At 45.9% G+C, this 27,052-nt stretch overlaps 2 protein-coding genes across 4 annotated transcripts in view; one reads left to right on the forward strand and one right to left on the reverse strand.

Moving 5' to 3' along the window:
• Positions 1 to 1,333: 1,333 nt before the first annotated feature.
• TAS1R3 (taste 1 receptor member 3) lies at positions 1,334 to 13,106 on the forward strand. Its single transcript, XM_021529880.4, has 5 exons — positions 1,334 to 2,289; positions 2,614 to 3,393; positions 3,546 to 3,749; positions 3,835 to 3,952; positions 4,393 to 13,106. The coding sequence occupies exons 1-5, from the start codon at positions 2,023 to 2,025 to the stop codon at positions 5,316 to 5,318; spliced, it is 2,295 nt and encodes a 764-aa protein (XP_021385555.3). The 5' UTR covers positions 1,334 to 2,022; the 3' UTR covers positions 5,319 to 13,106.
• Positions 7,360 to 27,052, reverse strand: part of DVL1 (dishevelled segment polarity protein 1) — a 58,373-nt gene continuing 38,680 nt past the window's right edge. Inside the window, exons 6-16 of one of the 3 annotated variants that reach the window (XM_077788106.2) lie at positions 24,473 to 24,566; positions 23,453 to 23,522; positions 22,691 to 22,830; positions 22,339 to 22,415; positions 21,782 to 21,849; positions 20,022 to 20,171; positions 17,089 to 17,220; positions 15,656 to 15,823; positions 14,318 to 14,524; positions 13,219 to 13,265; positions 11,575 to 11,681 (exon numbers count right to left, since the gene is read on the reverse strand). In XM_077788106.2, the coding sequence (XP_077644232.1) occupies positions 13,255 to 13,265; positions 14,318 to 14,524; positions 15,656 to 15,823; positions 17,089 to 17,220; positions 20,022 to 20,171; positions 21,782 to 21,849; positions 22,339 to 22,415; positions 22,691 to 22,830; positions 23,453 to 23,522; positions 24,473 to 24,566 (1,117 nt within the window). In that variant the 3' untranslated portion in view covers positions 11,575 to 11,681; positions 13,219 to 13,254. Of the gene's footprint in view, positions 11,682 to 13,218; positions 13,266 to 14,317; positions 14,525 to 15,655; positions 15,824 to 17,088; positions 17,221 to 20,021; positions 20,172 to 21,781; positions 21,850 to 22,338; positions 22,416 to 22,690; positions 22,831 to 23,452; positions 23,523 to 24,472; positions 24,567 to 27,052 lie in introns of all 3 variants that reach the window. The other 2 variants (XM_077788104.2, XM_077788105.2) reach the window with 2 other exon arrangements.

The following is a 27,052-nucleotide window of genomic DNA, read 5'->3' on the forward strand; positions in this document are numbered from 1 at the left end:
TTTCCCCCATTTTTCCCCCCAGATTTCCCCAGATATTTCACAGGTTTTCCCCAGATTTTTCCTAGATTTTTTTCCCAGCTTTCCCCAGATTTTTTCCTCATATTTTCCCCAGATTTTCCCCCAATTTTTTTCTCAGCTTTTCCCCATATATTTCCCATTTCCCCCCCTTATTTTCCCCAGATTTCCCTAGATTTTTTTCCCAGATTTTTCCCCAATTTTTTCCCAGCTTTCCCCCATATATTTCCCATTTTCCCCCATTATTTTCCCCCGATTTTCCCCCCATTTTTTTTCCAGCTTTCCCCCATATATTTCCCATTTCCTTTTCCTCAGATTTCCCTCATATTTCCCCCATATTTTTTCCCCAGATTTCCCTCATATTCTCCCCATATTTTCCCAGATTTTCCCCCCATTTTTTTCCCAGCTTTTCCCCATATATTTCCCATTTCCTTTTCCCCAGATTTCCCTCATATTCTCCCCATATTTTCCCCCCATTGTTTCCCCCAGCTTTCCCCCATATATTTCCCATTCCCTTTTCCCCAGATTTCCCTCATATTTCCCCCATATTTTTCCCCAGATTTCCCTCATATTTCCCCCATATTTTTTCCCCAGATATCCCTCGTATTTTCCCCCCATTGTTTCCCCCAGCTTTTCCCCATATATTTCCCATTTCCTTTTCCCCAGATTTCCCTCATATTTTCCCCATATTTTTTCCCCAGATTTCCCTCATATTTTCCCCCCTTTTTTTTCCCCAGCTTTTCCCCATATATTTCCCATTTCCTTTTCCCCAGATTTCCCTCATATTTCCCCCATATTTTCCCCCAGATTTCCCTCATATTTCCCCCATATTTTCCCCGATTTTTTCCCCATCTTTTTCCCCTATATTTCCCATTTCCCCCCCATTTTTCCCGCCATTTTCCATCCCGCAGCATGCGGCCCTGGCCGTGGCTGTGGCCGTGGCTGTGGCTGTGTCCCTGGCTGTGTCCCTGTCCGTGTCCCTGTCCGTGGCCGTGTCCGTGGCCGGGGCCGCGCTGCTGCCGCTCCGCCGCCGCGCCGCGCCCGTGCCTGCCCGCGCTGCTCCGCCGGCCCGGCCATTTCAGCCTGGGCGGCCTCTTCCCCCTGGGCACGGCCGCCCCGAGCCCCGCGGCGCGCTCCGAGCCCGCCCGCCTGCTCTGCCCGAGGTCAGCGCCGCCATCGGGGGGGACGGGAAACCGGGGAGCTGGTCCCGAAATGGAAATAGTTCAAAATTATGACAGAAGGAAAATATTATTATGTGTATTACATAACATATGTTTATATGTATTATACATATATAGGTATTATAAATATATATGTTAATATATTATGTATTATATGTCAATGTTATATATTATATATATCATATGTTAATATTCTATATTCTATATTTTATATATTATAATTCTATCTTCTATATTATCTATAATGTAATATAATGTCTATAACAAAAATTAATCATTTTTCCTCCCTGAAGAGCCAATGCCAGCTGTCCCTGTATATATTTCTTTATATTTCTATATATAATTTCTATAATAAAAATTAATCATTTTTCCTCCCCGAAGCCAACACAGCTGTCTGTCCTCTGTATACATTTCCATATATTTCTATCTATAATTTCTATAGTAAACCATTTTTCCTCCCCGAAGAGCCAATGCAGCTGTCCCCTCTATATATTTCTATCTATAATTTCTATAATAAACCATTTTTCTTCCCTGAAGAAGCCAATGCTGCCCACTGTATACATTTCTATATATTTCTATCTATAATTTCTATAATAAACTATATTTCTTCCCTGAAGAAGCCAATGCTGCCCGCTGTATACATTTCTATTTTCTATATATAATTTCCATAATAAACCATTTTTCCTCCCTGAAGAGCCAACACAGCTATCCCTGTATATATTTCTATATATAATTTTATGATCAATAATTTTTCCTGCCTGGAGAAGCCACCGGCGCTGTGCTGTTCCCCAGGTTGCTGCCCAAGGGGCTGATCAGGGCCCTGGGGATGATGTTCGCCATCGAGCAGATCAACAACTCCAGCCGGGTGCTGCCGGGGCTCCAGCTGGGCTATGAGCTGCACGACTCGTGCTCCGAGCCGCTGGTGGCCCTTCAGCCCAGCCTCCTCTTCCTCGCCCGCCGCGGCTCCTCGGGCATCGCGCTGCTGCGGGACTACACCGAGTACCAGCCCCGCGTCGCCGCCGTCATCGGGCCCCACTCCTCCGACCTGTGCCTGCTCACGGCCAAGCTCTTCAGCTCCTTCCTCATCCCACAGGTAACACCTCTCTGCAGGAAGAATTCTCCCTCCAGAGTCCAGCCCCAGGTGGGTTGGATTGGCCACCAGGCTCAAACAATCCTCACCGGAAACAATTCTGCAAACACATTCCACATGGGGAAACAAGGAGCAGAAATACAAATGGTTTTCTCTTTCTTTCCTCTGTGCTCCTCTATGAAAAATCCCAAGAGAGAGAAAACTGTGCCTGTCACAAAAGTCCTCCGCTCCCGGTGCCATAACGTTTTCTCTACTCAGTCTTCTATTTCTGCTAAGGTTTTAATAAACCTTTGGACTTCTTTGAAGTGAGGATCATTTCTCCCACAGGTGAGCTACGGAGCCAGCAGTGAGACCCTGAGCAACACGGAGCTGTACCCGTCCTTCTACCGCACCGTGCCCAGCGACAAGAACATGGTGGAGGCTGTGGTGCTTCTCCTCAGCCAGTTTGGCTGGAACTGGGTCGCCACGGTGGGCAGCGATGACGAGTACGGCCGGGGGGCCCAGGCCCTCTTCCTGAGCATGGCCAGCACCAACAACATCTGCATCGCCTTCGAGGGGCTCATCCCCGACGACCTGACCGAGCCTAATGCCAAAACGCAGCTGGAAAACACAATTAAATTAATTAACAGCACCAAAGTCAACGTCATCGTGCTGCTCGCGCAGACCTCGGCAGCCCAGGCCCTGCTGCAGCACAGCATCAGGATGGGGCTGGGCAAGAAGGTCTGGATTGGCACCGAGGCCTGGATGGTGTCGGACATCCCCACCACCACGCCCAACATCCAGAGCGTGGGGACAGTGCTGGGCTTTGTCACGAGAACGGGGACGGTCCCCGGCTTCCGGGAGTATGTGGCCGAGCTCTTCCGCTCTGTCACTCAGGAGGAGTTCTGCCGGCAGTCCTGGGAGCTGAGCCGAAGCACGGACGCCGAGGAGCTGGACACGCCCTGCCAGCAGTGTGGCAACGTCACCCTCGGGGACATCTGGCCCATGCTGGAGGTGACCGCGGTGCAGCCGGTGCACGTGGCCGTGTACAGCGTGGCCCACGCCCTGCACAGAGCTCTGGGCTGCACCTCCAAAGGCTGTCCCAAAACACCCATCAGGTCCTGGCAGGTGAGGGCAGATTTTTTGGTTTTTGTCACGTCACAGCCAGACTGGCACAGTCTCAGCCCACCGAGGGACAGCTGATGTCAGCTTGCAGAACTGTCACCCTCCAAACAAGAACAACTGTACCAAAATTGATTTTGATTTCATTTCCTCCCCAGCTGCTGCACTTCATGAACACCCTCCCGTTCGAGGTGAATGGCCAGAGCTTCAGGTTTGATCAATCCCACGGCACAAACACTGGGTACAAACTCATCCTCTGGGCCTGGAGGGACGGCACCGTGACCCACCTGCCCGTGGGGAACTATGACCAGTCCCTGTACATCCGTAAGTCCCAGATCCAGTTCCACACCGCAGATAAGAAGGTAAAAATGGCACAGTTCCTCCTGGTTTGTTGGAGATTCGTTCTCCTGGAGGTTCCTGGCTGATGTTCGTTCCTGCCTTTGCCAGGAGCCCACGTCCGAGTGCTTCAAGCGCTGCCAACCAGGACAATTCAGAAGAATAAAAGGATTCAACCTCTGCTGCTATGACTGCACAGACTGCTCAGAAAACACCTGGAGCAGCACAGGTGAGGTCTGGGCAATTTAAAGGCTGGGTTATTCTGTCTCCTGGCTGAGGTGGTGATGAGCTGGGAGCTCTCCTCCACAAGCACTGCCAGGTGTCCCCTCCCTGTTCTGCTCTTCACTGGGGACCTGCCCTGTTGGGCCCAGAAGGAAGGAATGAGGACAACATTTATATTTTATCTGCAGAGCTAGGAGAGAAGGGTGTGATGGAATTCTGGGGGTGTGAGTAGCAGAGAGGCAGAGGATAAAATCCTGGGATGGCTGTGGAAGGCAAACAGGGGCAAGAAATACAAGGATCTTTCGGGGATGAGGGTGGAAAAACAGAGGGTGAACTACCCCAAGCTCAGGAGCTCCAGCACACCTTGGAGGGAGGCAAAACAACACCCCGAGCAGCACCAAAGCCGTGTGACCCACCAGCGAGGAGCTCAGCGGGCTCTCTTTGCAGACAGCACCAGCTGCTCCCCGTGCCCGCGGCACCAGTGGGCGCCCGCCCGCAGCACGCGCTGCCACGACCGCGGCGAGCGCTTCCTCTTCTGGGACGAGCCCCTGGCCCTGGCCCTGCTGAGCCTGGCGGCGCTGGCGGCGGCCCTGAGCGCGGCGGCGGCCCTGCTGTTCCTCAGGCACCTGCAGACTCCCCTGGTGCAGCTGGCAGGGGGTGCCAGGAGCCTCTTTGCCCTGCTCTGGCTGCTGCTGCAGAGCCTCAGCTGCTGCCTGTACGTGGGCAGGCCCGGCGCGGCGCTCTGCTCGCTGCAGCAGCTCTCCTACGCCCTGTGCCTCAACGGCTGCTTCTCCACCTTGGTGCCCAAGGCCCTGGAGATCGCCCTGCGGACGGAATTCCCCCGCCGCGCCCCGGGGCTGCTGCGCTGGGTGACCCAGGGCAGGGCTTGGCTGCTGGTGGCCACCTCCATGCTCGCCCAGGCGTTGCTCTGCTTGTGCCACCTCCACCTGGGCCCCGACTACCTGGTGGCCGACTACGAGTCCCTGCCCAGCGAGGTGCTGCTGGTGTGTGGCACCCAGTCCTGGGCTGCCTTCGCCCTCCTGCACAGCTACAACAGCTGCCTGGCCTTCTCCTGCTTCCTGTGCACCTTCATGGTGCAAACCCCGGCCGGGAGGTACAACGTGGCCAGGGGCATCACCTTCGCCACCCTCATCTATTTTGTCGTCTCCATCTTCTTCGTGGTGGTTTTCACCACGCTCAGGACGGTCCTCAGGGCCGTCACGCAGATTTGCACCATCCTGGCCACCACCCTGGGCATCCTGGCCAGTTTCTTCATGCCCAAGTGTTACATCTTGGTGTTCAGGCCTGATCTGAACACGGGGGATTATTGCCAGAACCCCTCTGAGCAGCAGCCAGAGCAGGACAGGCAATAAACCACCCCCTGCCTCACCTGCTCCTCGCAGGAGGTGGATTTTAAGGAGAAAATCTTGTTTAGGAGCACTCTGTGGCCCCAGGCACAAAATCAGCTCTGAACTGGAGCTGTGAAAGCACAGGGCTCAGCAGAGCAGCAACCTCCATCCTCTCTGGAAGCACATTTCAGCCCCCAAAATCAGCCAGAATTAATTCAGTTAATGAAAGAATCTCCAGAAATTATATTTTACATCCATCTCTCAAGTCTGGCAATGTGAGTCACCAACACCACTCCCCTGTAAACACTTCTGGTAATTTCCCTTTTTTATTAAGCAGCTCCTGAGATAGATCCAGGAATCCTCTCCCCAGCCTTGTAAGAATTGTCAAATCTGTCCAATAAAAGGGAAGTAAAAAGAACATTGTGGCAGGTACCAGCAGCTGTGTGTGTGGCACAAAGGGAGCATTACCCATTCAAATCCCAGCTCACTCACTTCTGCCTTAAACAGGGCCAGAGAAATCATGATTTATAAGAATAAAAATCTCAATTAATTGAAAAGCAGAACCACTAGTGACTGTCAGTAAATCACAGACTGCTCAGCAGTGTCTCCTGCAGACAGAACAGAATTCCACCACTATTTTACCCTGATTTAAGTGTCAATCTTTCAGAATAATTTCCCAAGTCAGGTTTGCATCTGGGAGGAGGAAGGAAGGAAAAGGGAACTCCTGTTGTACAGTGATTTCCCATGGAAATCAGGGACAGACCCATGGAAATGAGCTCTGTGCAAATCACGCTTGGCAAAGGCAAAGCAGGAGGTTCCTCCCTCCCCAAAAACAGGCAAAAATCACCAAAAACTTCAAAAACTTCACAAAAACTTCACACTTGCCAGGCAGAACCGAGTCAATGTCCAGTCACTTCACCACGATTTTTCTTCTCCCCACTCATGCTGACAAGGAACTATTCTGCTCTTTTATTCTTTAAAAATTTTTCTATTTCTACTCTTTTATTCCCTAATTTTTTTCCCTCTCTCTACTGTGTGTTACTGGAATTTAAGCTCAATTAAAAAAATTGCAAATTAATCTAAACCAGTGAATATTTCCATTCTTAAAAAAAAAAAATCATAATAAAGAATCTTTTGGTGCACTGCAAAGTTACTTGTACCCATTTTTTGTGATTACCTCCATCCAAAATTATTCCTCAGTGTGATTAAAAAAACCAAAACTCTGACCTGGAGCCTGGAGTTCTTGTTCCTGGAGCCTGCAGGAATTCTTCACAACCACCTGAAATTCTCAGTATTCCTCTTCCAGGGCTGTGGTTCCATAGCAGAGAAGCATTAAATAACTTTTGATCATCATTCCAAAAATAGGGAAAGGAAAAAAATCTGATTTAACTCCACCAGGCCCTGCAGGAAATGGCTGTCCAAAATTCTGATCATTTAATATTCACTTAAATTCTGAGCATTTAATATTCACTTAAATTCTGATAATTTAATATTCATTCAAATTCTGATCATTTAATATTCACTTAAATTCTGATAATTTAATATTCACCGAAATGCTGAGCATTTAATAGTCACTTAAGTTCTGACAATTTAATATTCACTAGAATTCTGACCATTTAATATTCACCTAAATCCTGAGCTAAATTTAATATTCACCTAAATTCTGAGCATTTTAATATTCACTTCAGTTCTGACCATTTAATATTCACTTAAATTCTGAGCATTTAATATTCACTTACATTTGGATCATTTAACATTCACTTCAACCTGCCCATTTCATATCCTCCCCACTGGAAAATGCTGGGATTTGTGGCATTTAAATGATGTTTCACTCTCCCCTTGCTGTGTGATCTGTGCCATCTGCCTCACCAACCTGTGCTTGTTCTTCTCCTTTAAGCTGGAAATTTAAAATAATTTAGGCTGGAAAAAACCAGGGTGTCCTGACAAACCCAAAAGTCTGCACAGGGTGTCCCAGTGATCCTTGTTTCTGTTGGAGTGTCCAAAAATGGGCAATAGTGATGAATTTAATCCCAATGAAATGCTGCAAAGAACTGAACACATACACTGTGGTTATCACATAAAATTAAAAGCTTTTTAGTGTTTAAAATAGCATTTACACATAAGCAGCTATATATTAACTATACAGACACTTGGGTTTTAATACAATATCTACAAAAAAGAATTCAATTATGCAATAGACATTTAACAGGAACAGTGCAGTCCATGCTAATAAGAGGTCACTCTTGGAGTAGAACCAGTTCTAGGATAGGTGATAGTCTGGGTTTTCATTATTTAAAATCATGTCACTTTGTTCCTCTACTGTACATAAAATTCTTTACATGTATTTCTAATCACTGATTAGAATTAATAATTTTAAGTCAATCTTATTACAATCCAGTTAAATGCAAAACAAAACAAAACAAAAAAACCAAAACAATGACATCAACCCATGAGCTGTCAAGTCTCAGGAGGGGAGAGAACAAAAATCAGAGAGGACAAAAATCATAGCAAAAATCAACATCTGTGCATCATTGCTTGCCATCCAATAAAACCTTTGGATAAAGTGTCCAGGGCACTGATTCCTTGGAAAAGCAGATTTATTAACAGGAGGTAAAAGACACACCAGCATGCTTTTAAGACTATTTGCCAAAAAATTTCCTCTTCAGGGTTCAGATATTGGGTGGAGACGCTCCCCCTGCAGATCCTGCATCTTGGGGTGGGGAAAGTCACCCCAAAGTGTTTCCTCCCCCTTTTCCAAGATCCCCCAGACATCCATCCCTGCTGCAGGGAGGCTGAGCACTGAGCTCAGCTGCAGAATAAAAATCCCTGCATTTTAAATTTAGTCCAATTCCTTTGGGCTCCTGTTCTGAGGGTGTTCCCATGCCCTGCACAGCAAAGCTCTCCCTGCAGCCATTCCATCAAAATTGAATTTCAGAATTAAAGAAACGCTGGGTCTGCAGCACTCCAGCCTCCAAATTTTCTTCCCCCTGGCACAATTCCCACTGTGGGCAGGGAATGCTGTGCCCAGCAGGGCAAAGCTGGAAAGACACAAAGGATGGAAGCCAAGGATGGGATTTGGGAAATCTCATTTTTCTTCCCTCGAGGAAACAGATCTGGCAGAGATTCAGCCCTGACCTTCAGCCCAGCCTCTGCACAGGGAGGGAAATGCAGATTTTTGTGTCACTGCTCAATATTGCACTGTTCCAGAGGGGCAATGCTCCCTCCTTTCCCTGCACTGGGGGAAGCTCCTCCAACCTCATTTCCTCAACAAACAATTCCCACATCTGCTGGGGACACACAACCTCGTCCCAGGGCGACCCACGAGCACACACATTTAAAATAAAAATAAAAAAGTCATTTTTCAACATAGCAGCAAAGACCAGCAAGACACAGAACAGTTTCTGCCAACAGCAAAACCACGAGACAAAACCAAACCCCCAGCAGGTGTGTAAACTGCAACACTTGGAAATTAAACATTTCCAAGTGAAAAAAGTTCAGCTCCCAAGCTTTAATCCCCTTTTTGGAAATATTAAAAGGAGATTTTTTATTTTTTTTTTTTAAACTCCAGCTCTCTGAGTTCTGCCTTAAAACAAACAGGGCCAGAGAAATCATAATTTATAAGAAGGCAGAAAAAAAAAATCTCAATTAATTGAAAAGTAGAACCACTAGTGATTGTCAGTAAAGTCACAGACTGCTCAGCAGTGTCTCCTGCAGACAGAACAGAATTCCACCACTATTTTACCCTGATTTAAGTGTCAATCTTTCAGAATAATTTCCCAAGTCAGGTTTGCATCTGGGAGGAGGAGGGAAGGGAAAGAAAACTCCTGTTGTACAGTCGAGCTTTAGGCAGGGCCTCTTTTGGAGCCATCCATAGGTAGTGATGAAAGCTCTGCTTTCAGAAGCCTTGGGCAGCTTTTTTTGGGGGGAGGTTTTAGTAAAGAAAATTAATTTAGAAGGCCAGAAATGGGCTGAGTGAGAGTTTCCCAAATTCCTGGCTCCCTGGGGAAGGAGAGATTGAGTCTCCCATTCCCACAGACATCTGGAGTCTCTGACAAAGGGAGGTGGGAAAAAGGAAAGAAGTGAAAAATCAGAATGGACATTTTGTGAGTCAGTTTTCAGGGTGACAAATGAGCTGTGTGTGTACACAGATGTTCCTTCTTCACAAACACCTTGGCTATTTACCCAAAAAGAAGCTTCTTACCACTGAAGAAAATGCTTATTTACAGTAAAAAACTGATTTTAAAGCACCTGTCCAAAATCCTGCCAGCTGTAGGGATCTCACAAAAGGATTTAACTGAGGAATGGCCCCATGGTCAAATACCAGAGCAGCTCCTGGCTCATTAAATGAGCCACGTGGGAGCATGGCTGTGCTCACCATACCTTAAAAAAGCTTCTTAAGCATCCCTGAAGCTGCTTGAATTTACTTTTACAGCCTCAGAGCAGAAAACAGCCAGAAATTAAATCCTGGGGATATTCGACAGCAGAGCTCCTCAGCAGGAGGAGGAGTCAGGGCTTTGAGAATTTGAAAAGGATTTCTCTGTGAGGAGCTCCAGGGAGGGTCTAACTCAGAGTCAGGGTAAGGATTTCTTTTTGGGGAGCTCCAGGGTGGGTCTGACTCAATGTCAGGGTAAGGATTTCTTTTTGGGGAGCTCCAGGGTGGGTCTAACTCAGAGTTAGGGTAAGGATTTCTTTTTGGGGAGCTCCAGGGAGGGTCTAACTCAGAGTCAGGGTAAGGATTTCTTTTTGGGGAGCTCCAGGGAGGGTCTAACTCAGAGTCAGGGTAAGGATTTCTTTTTGGGGAGCTCCAGGGTGGGTCTGACTCAATGTCAGGGTAAGGATTTATTTTTGCACCATTTCTGGTACCCTCACACCTTTCTCCCACTGTGCTCAGAAATGTTCCCTGGGGGATCAGACACCTCCAGGTCTCTGTTTCAACAAAAAGAGAAAGCTTGTGCTCAGAAAGGAAGGAGGGATCACAGAGAAGAGCCACGTCCCCGTGGGAGCCAGAATTTCTCTGCTGGAATGGGATAAAGAGCCCCTTCAAAAGGGGCAGAGCTGACAGAACTGCAGCCATTCTCCTATTTCTGTGGGAATAACTCTTCCAACCTGCAAGCAAGTGCACATCAGAGGGAACAGCCACACCTGGCAACAGGGATGTGACTGAAATGCCCAGGAACCGAGCGCAGCTGGAAAATCACTCTTGGGAAATAAGGAAATAACTGAAGGAAACAACTTTACAAGTTCTGCACAATGAACACATACAGTAGCAAGACTCCAGCACTCCCTTGATAGAATATCTCAAAAAAAAAAGCCCCTTAAAGAATCCAAAAAAGATTGATTTATACTGCCTAGTCAGCAGAAAGTAGCCACAACTTTGTTTTCCTCTAGGAATTGGTTGGATCCTGCTCCTTTCCAAGCACTTGAGGGTGCCACGTCTGCTTAGAGCTGTGGATGCATCCAAGAATCAGCATTCCAAGGCAGTATCCCAGATACCAGCCAGCAGTCCTTTTGTCCTTGCAAGAGAAAAAGCAGGGGAAAAAAAAAATCAAAGTGCTCCTATGCATTGTCAGGAATTTAGAAGTCATGTGAAATACCAGTCCTGCATTCAGCCCAGCAAGAGACACTAATTCCACTGAAGTAGGTGCCACAATAACCAAAGCTCATCAAGATGTGAATATACACCAGCCATTCACGATCCAAAATGAGATGGGGAGGGGAGGAAAAAATAAACATAACGAAAAGATGCCGAGTTGCTGATATTTAACAATCCCAGGAGATTTTGTTGTTCATTTTTGTAGGCCAGGGGGGCGGGGTTTGTATTTATTTTTTCTCCTTTTTCTGTTGAGTTTTGTCGATTTTTTTTGCTGTTTCGTGCGACGCGCTGGCGAACAGAACGGTGTGACATGCAAGACAGCCAAGCCTCTTCCAACGGAGCGCCCCACAACCCACCCGCTAAAAACCAAAAAAAAAAACCAAAATAAAACCAAGAGTCTTTTGAAGGCACTTCCTCTCACATGATGTCCACGAAGAACTCGCAAGGGTTGCCCATGGCCTTCTGGAAGGACTGGCGGCTCCCGGTGAGCTCGGGCGGCACGGCGCTCAGCTCGCGCACCGGCGGCGCTCCGGGCGGGCCGCTGCTGCCCAGCCCCTTGGAGCCCAGCTTGGGGAGGCTGTACAAGGGGGGCAGCCCCGGGGGCCCGTAGGAGTGGTGGCTCTGGTGGCTCCCGTCGCTGGCGGAGCGCTGGCTGAGCTGGCTGAGCGGCCGCTCGCGGCGCGCGCCCGGCTCCGACTCGCTGCCGCTGCCCCCGGACTTGCGCTCCTTCTCCCTGCCCGCTCCTCTCCTGCTGGTCTCGCTGGTGCTCCGGTTGGAGCCGCTGCTTTTGCTCCCTGATGGCCCAAAAAAGGAGAGGGGAAGGATGAGCTGGGCTCCGCGGAGGGCCCCGCGCGCCCGTGGGGAGGGACGTGCCACGCGTGGGGACACACGGACACGGCCCCGAGCGAAAGCGGCGGCTGCGATCCAGCTCCGGCCACAAATCCAGCCCGACGGGAGAGAGGGGAGCAGGAAAGAGCAGCAATTTGGGGTTTGGCTCAAGCAAATTGTCTCTGCTTTATTGTGTGCCTTTTCCAAAAGAAACCACCTTGCCTTCTCTTTCACCTGCAAATACCTGAGGTTTTGTTGGCTTCAGTGGGAAAGTCCTCTTAAAATTGCTTTTTCTGAAAGAAACCCCTTTGCCTTCTCTGTCACTCATAAATCCCTGAGGTTTTGTTGTCTTTACTGGGGATTTCCTTTTAAAATTACTTTTTCCAAAAGAAACCACTTTGCCTTCTCTATCACCCTTAAATCACTCAGGTTTTGTTGGCTTCACTGGGGAAGTCCTTTTAAAATTCCTTTTAAAATTACTTTTTCCAAAAGAAAACCCTTTGCCTTCTCTATCACCCTTAAATCACTCAGGTTTTGTTGGCTTCACTGGGGAAGTCCTTTTAAAATTCCTTTTAAAATTCCTTTTTCCAAAAGAAACCTTCCTTTGCCTTCTCTGTCAAAAACTGATTTTTTAAGGAAGCTGAAGGTTTTTCTCTGTTCCCATGACAGGTTAGGAGACAGTTCCAAGCTAGTAATTTCATTTTTAATCCAACTGATCAGCCTAAGGAATATCCCATTAAATTCATGCACCACAATGCAATATGGACTCCCCAGAAAGGATCCTCAAAAAGGATTCCCAAAAAGGAACAGAGGACCAGCTTTGGAGTCTAAATAAGCCACAGAAATGGGAAAACCAGAATTATTTTGGGCTGCTCCTTTTTGAGATGCCATCACTTCCCGCTGCTCCAGCTGACTGGAGAGATGGGAAACCAGACTGGAGTTTGGGGGGAAAGGCTGAATTTTCTGCAGAGTGGCAGAGAGATGGAAAACAGACCACAAAACCACTGGATTTTAAGGAAATATTCCAAGCCTGGGTCTCTGAAGTGACATTTGCTGATTGTTCTGATTTATGAATAAGAGAGGGCACAAAACCCCAAATTTAACATTATTTTGAGAGTGAGCAGTGTTCCAAACCCCTGCATGAACCACCTGGCCACCAGTTAATGGGCACTGGCAGAGAAATCCAGCCCAGAGGGATGACACCATAATAAATTTGGATTATTTCTTTCCTGGAGAGCCTGGGGATGGGCTTTTCCCACCTGATTCCCTCCCCTCTGAGCTGCTGCAGGTTGATATGCCAACGTCACACCACTGAGCACCGAGACAGGTCGAGCGTCCAAGACAATTCAAAACAAAAATAAATTTTAAAAGTAAAAAAAAAAAAAAAAAAACCCAAAAAAACCCAAAACAAAACAAACCACCAAAATACAGCTAAACACTTGGGTCACAGGAATCTAAAAATGGTCATGCTGTGAATTCATCATGGAGGCATTTGAAGCTTACCAATCCCCTAGAGTCAGCCATTCCTCTAGGAATCCTTCAGTCTAACGCTTGCTCAGGACAAAACAAGGGAATAACAGTTACAAAGCAAGAAACAGCACAGAAATTGCTCTCCACGAGGAAAAGCGTGGAAACCTTTCAGAGCTGAACAGCTTGGCACTTTTTGGGAGGCTCTCCACAGCATGGATAAAACACCTTTCCTTTCCTATTCCAGCAGCAGGTAGAGAATTCCTACTGCTCACAGAAGCAGCTGCCAAAAAAACACCCCTGCCTTCTGTCCAGGGCAATCAGTTTAAGTTCTAAACCCTCTGTGAGATTCCTAGTGGATATTTCTTATTTTGGGATAAGGTGAGAAGCAGCTGGGTTAAAATCCCGTGAGCAAGCTCCTGTTATGAAACCCTTCTGTGCCATTTTGTAAAATCTGACTGGCTGTGCTGAATGGGGATAAGTGGCATCCGATTTATTGGATGTTCACTAAAAAAAAACACAAGGAATCCTCAGCCATTCTTTACTGACAGCATTTCTAAAAGCAAAACTCACTCTGGGAGTGATTATTTAAAAAAAAATAATTAAAAAATAGTATCTGTGCAGCCAAAAAATGGCATTATTTTATTTGCTAAGGTTAAAAATGAATCACAGTGTTATGTTAGGGCAGAAAAGGAGCAGGGTAGGTCTTTAATCCATGCAGAATTCTCTTCCTGCTCCTGTCACACATGCCAGCAGAGACTCTCCTCCCTGGAAGCAGTGTTTCAGCCCTGGAAACCCCTGGCTGGCCACCTCCCACTTACAAAAAAATGTGATTTTCCTTTTGTGCTGAGCACTGCTGTGAAAGCCAAGAGCACCTTGGTTCTAACCCTGCGCCATCAGCACAGAAATCTCCTCATTTCCAGCAACACCAACCCCACTGCTGGCAATTCCTGACCACAGAGAGCTGAAAGCCAAACCCATCCTCCAGAGCCACAAACACCTTGGATTCATTGCACACAATCCATGCGGGGAGCAACCAAAACCACGAGACAAGCACGAGGAACTCAAGCAGATGGGTGGGGGGGACAGTAAGAGTTGTGGAATTCAAATTAATTTATAATTTATCCCATCTTACCTTCACTTTGCTGGCTGCCTGCACTGCCACTGCCATAGCTAAAGCCTGGGTCTTGGTAGGCTGGTGGGAAACAAGGAGGGGGCAGAGGATACTGGTAGGGATATCCTTGGCCCAGGGGCCAGGGAGCAGCGGGGTGTGGCAGTGGGGCCAGGGTGTCCTGGTCCGAGGCGCCGCTGGAACCGTTGTTGAGGTTCAGTGCAGCCAGATCTGGGAAAGAAAAAAGGGAAAAAAAAAAAAAGTTTCTTAACCAGCAGGTAAAATGATCACCTGTGAGTTTATTTACAGAGGTATTTGAAGTTTAGCAATGACCTGGGATCAGACTTCTCACCCAGCAGTGAGAGGTGAGAAGAGGGAGGGCAGGGTGAGGACAGCCCCCTTTTCCAGGCTGGAAACTGAGTGGGACTGACAGCAGGGAATGGGCTGATGCCTTGTGAAAGCTGAGCTAGGACAGAGCTAAAGAATAAATCAGGGATTTATTAAAGGATCTCAATGGATCCACCTTGGGCAGCACAAGAGCTAAAGAATAAATCAGGGATTTATGAAAGGATCTCAATGGATCCACCTTGGGCAGCACAAGAGCCCAGCCAGGGCTGCACCCAAGATGAACCAAAATGGTCCCAAAAAATGGATGGTTGGTCATAAAATGTTCAGTTCTGCTCCACTGGCACCTTGGAGTTCATTGTCCCATTCCAGCTCCAGCCCATCAGTCCCATCCTGCTTGTTTTTCTCTCTCCAGCCCACGCTGTTGGTGCTCCTGGGCTGAGATTTGGATCATTTGTCCTTGGTGCCCAGCTGGAGCAGGAATTGTTTTGTCTCTGCTCTGTGCAGAGAGCTCAGCATCCCCTCGTGGGAAGCTCAGAGCCACACACTAAAGCAGCAGAGAATGTGAAAAATAGAAAAGCTAAACCTGAGACATCAGCACAGAATGTGAAAAATAGAAAAGTCAAACTTAAGCCATCAGTGTGGCACCAGTAGAAATAAATCCTGCTGTCCTCAGTGCTCTGCTTGATGGCTTCATCCTCCTCCAAGAGGCTACCAAGGAGCACAGCCACTTGCCACACAATTCCAGGGTGATGAAGGGTTCCCCTTGTGGAACCCCAGGAGAGCCAGGGCACCTCTGGAGATCCCCCTGCCCAATCCTGGGTGACACAGGAACGTGTCCAGCTGGGTTTGGAATATCTCCAGAGAGACTCCACCCTCCACCCTCCTGCTCCAGAGCTCTGCCACCCTCATGGAAATCCCTCCTCACTAAACGAGGCCACACAAGGGGACAAGGAGCACCCTGGGGGCACAAAAGTGACACGGGGACAGCTCTGTCCTCCCCAGCTGGGGACTTACTGCCGCAGAGGTCTCCGAAGACGTAGTAGCACTGCTCTGAGAAGGTGATTTTGTTCACAGTGTGCCTGAGGTAGCCGTGTTTCAGCATGCTGCTGGCGTATTTCCTGGCCTCCCGGCGGTCCTTGAAGCCTTCCACGTGGGTGTAGAGCCAGTCCACCACATCTGCTCCTGCAGTGGGGACAGCAAGAGGAGGCACGGGGTGAGCTGAGCCCAGCCGTGCTGCCTGAACATTTAAAACAGGATTATCTGAGCCAAGCTGTGCCTGCTGAACCTAAAATGGGGTCATCTGAGGCAAATTGTGCCAGCTGGACAACTAAAATGGGATTATCTGAGCCAAACTATGCCAGCTGAACACCTAAAATGGGGTCATCTGAGGCAAACTGTGCCAGCTCAATACCTAAAATGGGGTTATCTGAGGCAAATTGTGCCAGCTGGACAACTAAAATGGGATTATCTGAGCCAAACTATGCCAGCTGAACACCTAAAATGGGGTCATCTGAGGCAAACTGTGCCAGCTCAATACCTAAAATGGGGTTATCTGAGGCGAACTGTGCCATCTGAACATCTAAAATGGGATTATCTGAGCCAAACTATACCAGCTGAACACCTAAAATGGGGTTATCTGAGGCAAACTGTGCCATCTGGACATCTAAAACAAGATTATCTGACCCAAATTGTGCCATCTGGGCATCTAACATGGGATTATCTGAGGCAAACTGTGCTGGCTGAACCTGAAATGGGATTATCTGAGGCAAACTGTGCCATGTGAACCTAAAATTAGATTATCTGAGCCAAACTGCCTGCTGAACACCTACGTGGACACTGACACTAAACACACACATGAAAAAATTATTATTTCATAATTAATATTAATTAAATATTAATTTAATTTTAATATTACTTTAAAATTTTCTTATTTACACACACCATGCAACCCCTTTGAGCTGCAAGAGTGAAAATGAATTTTTCTCTGGATTTGACTCTTCTCTGGGAGTCACCTTCCTCAAGAGGAAGATGTTATATTGCCAAAATACCTGTGTTCCAACCCTTTCCCCAGCAAAAAGCAACCACAGCCTGGACTTCCTAAATATTAGCACAGCTCAGACTGGCTGTGGTGATTTTAAATCAAATGAAAAGGTTTAATTAAGGTTGTGTGGTTGAATTCCAGCTGCTCTGCTGAACTTGGGCAGATCTCTAAAGCCACCTGAAAACTTGAGATATAAAACCAAAGAATTAAAGAAGCAGCTGTGTGTGGGCATGAGAAATGTGCAACAATTCTGGAGAGCCAAGCTCGAACAAGATTTCCTGTCCATAAATGGAATATAAGAGGTCACAGATATGAAAATAAAGCTCGTTAAAAGGTAGTTTTTTGAACCTGTTTCCATTTAATCACCGGGGTTTTTTCCCCCTCAGCATTCCTGGGATCTGCTTACCTATCACTGCGTTGGAAATGGTGATTTTTAACCACATCCTGTCCCGAATTTCAAGGCCTGAGTCTGGCAGCTGCATGACCTTGACAATAGTAGCCATGTCACTCTTCACAGTTAAGGGAGATTCTTCTAATTCTGAAAGGAAAAGAGGCCACAGGCTGATTTGAAATGAACTCAGGCTGAAGGAACTTCTCAGCTCCCAGTTTGGAAGAAACAAAAATACAGTTTCACCAAAAAAAAAACCCCACAACAGACCCTAAAAAAACCTCAAATCAAAACAAAACAAAAAAATCACCCCAAAACCACAAAGGTTCCCAAATACACCCTCATCCAAGGAGTGAATTCCAGAATTTGTAGCAATTTTTCAGATTTTTAGTGGCAGAAATGCTTGGCTTCCCAGAGCAGCTACAGGATCCACTCTGCATCAAGAATGGGAACCCAGGGATTTTTGTGATCCATCATTTTCCAGTTCCAATTTCCCAGGAACAGCCCCCTGGAGAACTCTGTGGGACAAGTTTTTGGGGTTTTTTTCTTTTGGGGTTCACTGCCAGGAGTACCACCCATCTCCATGGAGAAAGAGGATGACCATGGCTCAATCCATGTCCAGTTTTTTATTTAAAGATCTGGACATTAGTGGGGAGAATTGAAATGATAAAAGAAATCTTCCCTCCTCAGAAGAAATCAGGGATTTTTTAATAAAAATCCTTCTCAGGAACCCCTCACAATCCTCTTCTCCCAGGATTGCTTTGCCCTCAATCTTTTTTGTGGAACATTAAAAAAAAAAAAACTCCCAAATGCCTCCACAGCCATTCCCAGTTCACACCATTACAGGCAGAACTGGATCCCCAGAGGTTTCACACTTTCCTGATCAATTTTTACAATAAAATCACAACAGAGTTGAGGTTGAATTTGTCAAATCCTCCTTCTTCTCCCATCTTCCAGCCCTAGAAAATTCATTTTTATCTGTGTTTGCAGCCCAGACCCTTCTCCAGCAGAAATTCCAAAACCCTCCTCCCCTCCCAAGTTCCACACATCACCCACCTTTCAAAAGCACTTTTGTCCTTTTCCAGCCACCCAAAAATTTTGGATAAAAAAAGGTACAGCAAGCGTGAAACAATGAAAACTGAAAATGTTTCTTTCCATACATGCACTGCCAATATGCATGAAAATATCCCAGACCAGCTCTGCATGCAGCTTCAATACTTACAAACCTCAAATAAACGCTAAAACTTTGCTTTTGCTTTAAGTTAGTTTGGTTAGTGGCAAAAAGCAACATGTCTGGGGAAAAAAAAATACACCAAACTAATATTGGGGAGCAATAAATTGTATTTTCTTGGAGACTTGAGATCTGCATATGAACAGAAAATCTGTATTTTAAAATTTCTGTACAAATATGGTAAATTCTGAGATGCATCTGAAATGCTCCCATTTTGGTCTTAATTTAAAAATTCACCAGACCCAGGGCAGGGCAGGTCACAGGACTGAGCTGAAGGAAGAGGTCACAATAAAAATCAGGGTTACTCTATTCTCTTACATTCCAGAAAGGAAATCTTTTAAGTCACTGGCACAGAAATGAGAAGCTGTCTCCAGAAATGTGGTTCTGCTCCCAAATACCTTTATTTTTCAAATCTGACTGAGAGGGTGCCTGCTCCCCACTTCCCAACCACAGCATCAAGGCACATGAATTGTTCAAAGTGGAATGCTGAGGACAGACTTGTCTGACAGCAATCAGCAGAGAAATTGGATTCCAGCAGTACCTGAAAGGCTCAAAACACATCTCAGGACAAAGCAGCCAGCAGGAAAGGGCTTCATGTGCTTCCTGCTGCAGATTATTTCCCCTCAGTGCTGCTGCCTGATGTCTAAAAACACCTACATTAAAATAAAAACAACCTTTCCCTCCAAGGTGAGGTGGAATTCCAGCTTATAGAGTCTGAGGGATTTTATATCCAATACCACACAGGTCTTTAAAATCCTCAAAGTGTTGTTCTGAATTAAATAAAAGAAAGAGATAATACTCTTTTAACAAATTTCCAAAATAAGGAGTTGGAGCATTGTGTTAATAACAGCAACAGGGTTTGATCCCTGTCTGGGCCATTCATTTAAGATCTGGACTCAATGATCCTTGTGGGTCCCTTCCAAATAAAAAGATTCTGTGATTTGAGTGTTCTGAGAGGCTTCTGAATTAAAAAAAACCTCTCTGAATCTTGCAAACTCTTGGTTTCATGGATTCTTAGAACTTTTAGAACTTTTTTAGACTGCCACAGACTGACAAACCAAGAGAAAGATTGAAGTCTAACCGTAATTTCATGTAGGATGTTAAATTTTGTTTTAGCTTGCTCTAGAAAAAAAAAAAAAAGCACAAAAAAATATAAAAGAATTCCATGTGAATATCAGGGAAGGATTTCCCAACTGAAAGCATGAACGATATGGCTGAAACTTATTAAAAACCAACCAAATGCACCTGAATGGAAAAACCTGAACGTTATGGTTGAAATTTATTAAAAAACCAACAAAATGCACCTGAATGGAAAAACTTGAACCATTATGGTTGAGATTTATTAAAAACCAACCAAATGCACCTGAGTGAAAAAACCTGAACGTTATGGTTGAGATTTATTAAAAACCAACCAAATGCACCTGAGTAAAAAAACCAGAACGCTATGGCTGAAATTTATTAAAAACCAACCAAATGCACCTGCATGGAAAAAACCTGAACCTATGATTAAAATCCACCAGCCACCACTTCTCCCTGAGACAGAACCCTGACCAAACACCTCTACATCAACCTCCAACCTTTGCCAGAGGTTTTCCTGCTTTCCCCAAGCGTGAGAAACCACTCAAGGCTTGGCTGGCGCCGCCGCTGTCACCGTGCCCGTGGCCGGGCGCTGGTGGCCCCGAGCAGCCCCCTGCCCTGGGCTGGCCAGGGGGTGACTTACTTTCCGACTCGGGAATTGAGCTTGTTAGTGAGGAGCTGGTAGATGTGGTGATGCTCATGGAGGGGCTCATACCGTAACGGGGGTACGCTCCCGTCATGGCCGTGGTATGAGAGATCCACGCCGCGGGGTCGATCGGCCGCACCGGCTCAGCTGCCAGCAAAAGGCAAAAAGAATGGGGTCAGGAATGCAGCAAACGCCAAGGTTTTGAGAGATCTGAGGGGTTTTTTCTTGGTTATACCACTTTTAGTAAGGGTTTCGTGTGAGTGAGGTCCCATAGTGTACAGCATCATAAAGGGAAAGAAAATGGGGTCAGAAATGCAGCAAACACCAAGGTTTTGAGAGATCTGAGGGGTTTTCTTTGGTTTTCTTGTTGTTTCTCTGGTTTTCTGAAGGTTTCACATGAGTGAGGTCCCACAGATTGTACCACCACAAAGGGACAGCAAACGGGGTCAGAAATGCAGCAAACACCAAGACTGGGAGTGGTCTGAGAGGTTTTCTTTTTGTTATACTGGTTTTAGTAAGGGTTTCGTGTGAGTGAGGTCCCACACTGTGCATCATCATAAAGGGACAGAAAATGGGGTCAGAAATGCAGCAAACACCAAGGTTTTGAGAAATCTGAGGGGTTTTCTCTAGGCTTCTTGTTGTTTCTCTGGTTTTCTGAGGGTTTCACAGGAGTGAGGTCCCATAGTTGGCACCACCACAAAGGGACAGCAAATGTGGTCAGAAATGCAGAAATCACCAAGGATTTGAGAGATCTGAGGGTTTTTCTTGGTTATACCACTTTTAACAAGGGTTTCGTGTGAGTGAGGTCCCACAGTGTGCACCATCATAAAAGGACAGAAAATGGGGTCAGAAATGCAGCAAACACCAAGGTTTTGAGAGATCTGAGGGTTTTTCTTTGGTTTTCTTGTTGTTTCTCTGGTTTTCTGAGGGTTTCACATGAGTTGAGATCCCACAGATTGTACCACCACAAAGGGACAGCAAAACGGGGTCAAAACTTGCAGTAAACACCAAGACTTTGAAAGATCTGAGGGGTTTTCTTTTGGTAATACTGGCTTGAATAAGGGTTTCACAGGAGTGAGGTCCCATTGTCTGCCCCAGACAAAAGGCACAGAAAATGGAGTCAAACTTGCAGAAAAGACCAAGATTTTGGAAGATCTGAGTGGTTTTCTCTTGTTCTCTTGTTGTTTTTCTGGTTTTCCTAAGGGTTTCAAGGGGGCTCCCCCAGTCTGTTCCAATCTTGCATTTATTCCACCCTTATCTTCAGTGCCACTCTCATCTTCTGTGGACTGGGAACAAACTGGCTCCAGTACCACCAGCACAGCCCTCACCAGCAGGAGGCAGCTGTGTTTGTCACATGAGCACAGATCTTTTACTGCTACTGAAAACAAGTTCATTTTCATTTTTTTTTATGTGTATCTTGGCTGCTTCCCCCACATCTTCAAAACACTCAGCTGTCTCTAAGAGTTCATGGTGAGAAAATGAGGATTTTTAACACTTGGCGTAATTATTTCCAAACCTTTTATGAATTGAAAGGTTAAGAGCACCTCCCAAAAGGTCAGGAGCTTGATCCAAAGATGTGAACCAAGAGAAAAACTCCCAGGAATTCAATGGGCAGCGGAACCCCAGGCTCCCAATACAAAAGTAAACAAATAAAAGAACTGAATGGGTTGAATCTGTTAGATGCCAAAATAAGTGAAAATATTCCAGACTTTTGGGGCTTCCCAGGAACCCAGAGAAGAGTCCAAATGTGTACTTACCCCTGGGGATGGTGAAATAACTCCTGGGAGTAGGGTCCCAGCATTTGGCTACTGTTAGGCTGATAGGTCTAGGAAGAAAGAAAACAGGTAAGGATGACTCTTAACCTTCCTACAGAGCTGAAAATGTTACAAGAACAATTTGAAACAAATTTATTCCTATCCAGCAGTTGTCAAGTACTTTCTGAGAATGGTTTTGAGAAGCTTTATAATATTTTCAGTATGAAGCACATCAGGACATTCCTGGTTTTGCACAGATGATGAGCACTGGTGGTGAAATGTGTTGGATGATCAGCTCTTGAGATATTAAAACACTCATCACAAGCAAACAGCCCTGCTGAAAGCAGGCAACTCCTCGATTCGTGTTGGTTTTGGCCAGAACCAACCTCACCTATTCCTCATTTACACTGAGGAGTTCACAGCTGAGATCAGTCATGCTGATGGATAACAGAATGTTGATTTCTCTGAGGTTTTCCCAGCTCCAACAACTGCACATGGAGGATAAAGGGAAGAAGATAAATGGAGGATAAACAGGAGGAGGTTTTGTGATGTGTGCTCACCCTGGTTTGGAGACGATTTCCCGTAAAACCCGAACGGCATCGTCATTGCTCATGTTCTCAAAATTGACATCATTCACCTGAAACAGTGCAGAGAGCAGAGCTCAGCCTTTGCAGCAGGAAAGTTAAAGGTGTTTTAATTACTTCATTAAATCCCCCAATTTATCTGCCTGCTGGCTGCTTCCATTCCTTTGAGATGTCATTTCTCAGACCACCTCACAAAGAGTCACCGATTTCAGGGATCTTTGGGCCACGTTTCCCTGAAGATGAGAAAATTCTGCTCCCTGGTTCCCACAGCCCGTGGGGCTGGTGGGATGGCAGAGCAGAGCAGCAGGATTTGGGGACAGGGACCCACCTGCAGCAGCATGTCCCCTGGCTCGATGCGCCCGTCCGCTGCCACCGCCCCTCCTTTCATGATGGAGCCAATGTAGATGCCACCATCGCCCCGGTCATTGCTCTGCCCCACAATGCTGATTCCCAGGAAGTTGTATTTTTCTAGATGGACACAAAGGGGAGGGTGAGGAAGAGGAAAAAAAGCAGGCAAAGTGATTGGAATGATAGCAAAGAACAAGGCAGTTTCAGCTTTGAAACATCTCAACACCTCAGCAGGGCAAGGTTTGACTTGCAATGATCTCAGGCTGCTCTAAATGATGAATATTTGTCTGGCACCTCCAGGGAAAGGCTGCTAAATACAGGATTTTTTCATCCAAGACAGTGTTACTTTAAAAAAAAAAAAACCTAGCAAGAGGAAGAGCACTGAAAAGACTTGTCCACACCTGGAAATTAGCTCTGATCACATTAAGCAATGTTTGTTCCACAAGTCAGAGAGGCTGGAAGGGTTTGGTGCTGCTGAAAAGTGCTGAATTTGCTGGCAGCCCTGCACATTTCTGCCTGGCTGACAAATGAAACACACGAGCAGCAGAAATGCAAACCTCCAGTGCCCTTCTACCCCAATCCCTCACCATTAACTCCACATCCTGAGTTCCAGCTCCTTCCCTGGAAGGAACACGGATCTGCTGGTGAAAACGGTCCAGTTCTGGATTAGGAATGCAGATAAATACAAAATACATCTCTACTAACTAAAATTCATCATAAAAAACGTGGCTGGTCCTCTTACCCATGTTGAGTGTGACAGTGATGATGTTTAGGGACATGGTGGAGTCAGTGATGCTGCTGAACGAGGACGACTGCAAAACACAAGAAAAAGTCTCAAGGTTTTAAATGGCTCAGAGTAAGAACTGCTGAGGATTAACTCATCAGGAATTGATTAACAGGTTTCCAATCGAAAGCCAGCTGGAAATTATTGAGGCTTCCTCAAAATTATGCTTCATTTAGAAACTTTAAGGAAAGAAATCTGAGCAGAATCTGCACTTTCTCCAAAGGTCTGATAAAAAGCACCCAGAGCACGTTCCTATACTGAGGTTTCTCAACTGAACTTCCCCTGGAATTATTTCTGCTTCCTGGCTGTGACTGACAGGCAAACATTTGGATCCTGAAGTGCCCAGTGGAGTGTGAATTACTGCCCACAGCTCCTCCCTAAAGGGAGGAGTGAACAGCACATGATCCAGCAGGAAGCAAGAGGAGAGAAACTGTCCTGTCTCCAAAAGAAATGCAAAGGTGCTTATCAAAGACCTCCTAAAGCACTATCCTGTGATCAGATGTGTGTGAGGTCATTCTTTAGTGTGTGGAGACTGAGATTTATGGGAAAACCAAACAGGAACTTCAGGAGTCTGTCCGTGGGGTCACCCTCATCCTGCTGCCAAGGGCTGGCACGGGAAAGGGCAAAGGCAAAGATTTGGGATTTCCTACAAACTTGGGATTCTCCTCCCAGCAGAGTGCAGGTCTCAGGGAATCTCACACCCCTTCCCACATCATAATGGAGCCTCTCCTCCAGAGCTTGGTCTTGGAAAAGACAAAAAATGGGATCACTGAACAGTGAAAGGAGACAGGCAGAAGTGAAAACTTCACTTTGGAGCCGCAGAACTTCAAATGCAGAGATTTAGCCCAGCCTGGAGCCACAAGGAGCCTTCTCCGTGAATTCAACAGGCACAGACGTGTCCTGGATCCCTTCCTGAGTCAAGAGCTCCCCTCAGAAACCCCAGCTCACCTCCCTGGGAGATGCTGGTGCCGACCTTACCCTGTCGATCTGCCGCATCCTCTGTTTCCTCCTCCGGCGCTTGTGCTTGCGGATGAGCCGGGACGAGGTGCTCTGCTCCGTGGAGCTGCTCAACCTGAGGGCAAGGACAGCAAATGTCAGCCCTGAGAGGCTCAGCCTCCTGCTCCTCCTGCCAGAACGAGCCGATTCCTGCAGCAGCAGCAGAGGGGGAATCACACCGACCGCGCAGGAGAGGATTCCAGCTGAACGACAGCAGGGATCAGATTAATAATTTAATTATTATTGAATTTAGCAGTTGTTTTCCTCTGGGAGCAGGTCTGCGTGCAACTCTTAATGATCATTTTTGTGAGTCCTGTCATGGTGGTGTATTTTCTTCCACTGTTATCAAGAATTCAAGGCTTGAATTTAAAGAAATCAAATAGAAATTGGTAACGGGGGACAGTGAATATGATTTATCTTCACATATTCTGTTAAGTATTATTTTGCTGTTTTTTCCAAACTTGTAGAACGTAAGTGTGCCACATTTTACATATAAAAATTTAAGGTCTTTAAAGAGTTTGGAGCATTAATCATCCTCACTTTACAGAGAGTAGAATGAGACAGAAATGGATTTGCCCAAATTAATTTCAGGAGCCTGGAACAAAGCCCAGATTATTAAAATACCACTGTAACACAAGAGAAACATCTCTCTTCTATTTCATATGTAAGAATGGCAAAAAAAAAAAAAAAATACAAAGCAATGCTCCATCATTAACCAAGATTAAAAATCCAGCCTTATGCAACACAGAATAACCAGTGCCAGGCTTTCCCCCCAGTTACCACATCCCTGCCTTCCATGCTCCAGCCACATGCAGGAATGTGAGAACACCTCAAAAACTTGATGCCAGCAATTCCAAAAAGGAATTGCCCACAGGAAACCCCTCTGGCCTGGAATATTTTGATCAAGAATCAGCCCTGGAGGTGCTGGAGCTGCTCAGAGGGTGTGAATCCCCTTGAGTTCACACAACTATTTCAGGCATGTTAACCTCACACACTCCTCCTTCCCCTCCCAGCCAGGGGAACTGAAGAGCCAAGAAGTGGGATTTTACCAAAAAAAAAAAAAAAAAAAAGGTCCAAAATTTGATAACTCCTGGTGGGTGGAACAGCTCACACAGGAAAAACTAAGGAGGTGTCAAACCCAGGGCTCCCAAAACTGGGCTTGTTCAATATCCACCAAAGATTGACACAAAAACCTCCTCTTTTATTTTGCTGTCAATATTCTCCCCCTTCTTGCTTCCTCTCCCATTTTCTTCTCCTCCTTTTCCCTCACCCGAGGATTCAGCTAAAACTTCCCAGTTTGGGAGAATCTGAGGAAAGCCAAGGCTCACTGCAGTGAAGCTGCCTGCTCTCTAAAAGTGCATTTTTCTCCCAAATGACACCAGCAAAACCAGACTTTTCTTGGCAAATCTTGGCGCCTCTGCTAGCAGGTGACAACATGTGAGACGTGACGTTGCTCCTGTTGTATTTTTGCCATTCTGCTGGGTGCTGGGATGGAAGGATGAGAAGCAGCTCCATGAAAAGCCCCAGCTCAGGTTTAGTTCAAGGGGGCACAAAAGATTTCAGGGGAAAAACAGAGCTAAACCAGCCTCTCAAAAAACCTGATGATCAGAAGGCTCTGCGGGAACATTTTTACACCTATTTTCATGGAGCTGTGGCACATTTCATCATCTCTCCTTGTAATTTCTGCTCAATCCACAGCCCTAATGCATCCTGGCTGAATCCTTAATATTCTGGGAGCATCTGGATGCTAAAAAGCAGCTCAAATCTACTCTAATGAGGAATATTTTGCTTTCTGAAGCATCTCCAGAAATACTGGGTGAAAGTTGTTATTATTACAATCTGATGAGCAAGACAAGATGGTAAATTTGAGCTTTTGAGACAAATAAAGATGAAAAACAAATCTGGAATTATCACTACCAATTAATTTCATGCACCAGCTACTGCTCAAAACCCTGATTGCACTTCTAACACAAATTCCCAGAAATACCACAGAAGAGATTTAAAAAAATACTGTAATAATAATAATAATAGTAATAACTTTTTCTCCACTGTACAATTTCCAAAGGACAGGAAAAAAAAAGGGCAACATTTGTTAAAGAAAGCTTATCCACATGGCTTAAAGAGAAATTATGGCAATTTCTTAAATGATAAATAAACAATTTTTTGCAGTGAATTCTTTTAGTTGCATTGAACTGAGAGCAGCAATTGTTGACAATAATCCTACAGCTATCGATGTCAGCTTTTTTAAACCTTTAATTTGTTTTTACTGTGACGTTGCCTACATCAACCTGTGTTTAAAATCTTATCTGCAAACAACAGAAACAGTCGATTTGTAAATAAAATTATAAAAAAAACTGTCAAACACCTTGAAAAGAAAAAAAGTAAATAAATGACTGTGCTCCCACTGTCACTCTGCACTGTCCTGGAATGTCTGTGAATAGGTTAAACATGACATTATTCTTTAAATGAATGTAAACAAACTTCCTTGGGTTGGGAATTACCCAGCTCTGTCCCACTGCTCTGAGTTCAAATAAAACCAAACTGAGCCAGAAAAGCATCCTG

This window comes from Lonchura striata, chromosome 21 (genome assembly GCF_050655825.1).
Source record: "Lonchura striata isolate lonStrDom1 chromosome 21, ASM5065582v1, whole genome shotgun sequence".
Lineage (NCBI taxonomy): Eukaryota > Metazoa > Chordata > Aves > Passeriformes > Estrildidae > Lonchura > Lonchura striata.

What these genes read in the sequence shown, in the direction of transcription:
- TAS1R3 (XM_021529880.4), top strand. Translation starts at nt 2,023, where the DNA reads ATGATGTTCGCCATCGAGCAGATCAACAACTCCAGCCGGGTGCTGCCG. An exon ending in CACCCATCAGGTCCTGGCAG is followed by an intron (nt 3,394 to 3,545) that starts GTGAGGGCAGAT and finishes TTTCCTCCCCAG; the next exon opens with CTGCTGCACTTCATGAACAC. An exon ending in AAACACCTGGAGCAGCACAG is followed by an intron (nt 3,953 to 4,392) that starts GTGAGGTCTGGG and finishes CTCTCTTTGCAG; the next exon opens with ACAGCACCAGCTGCTCCCCG.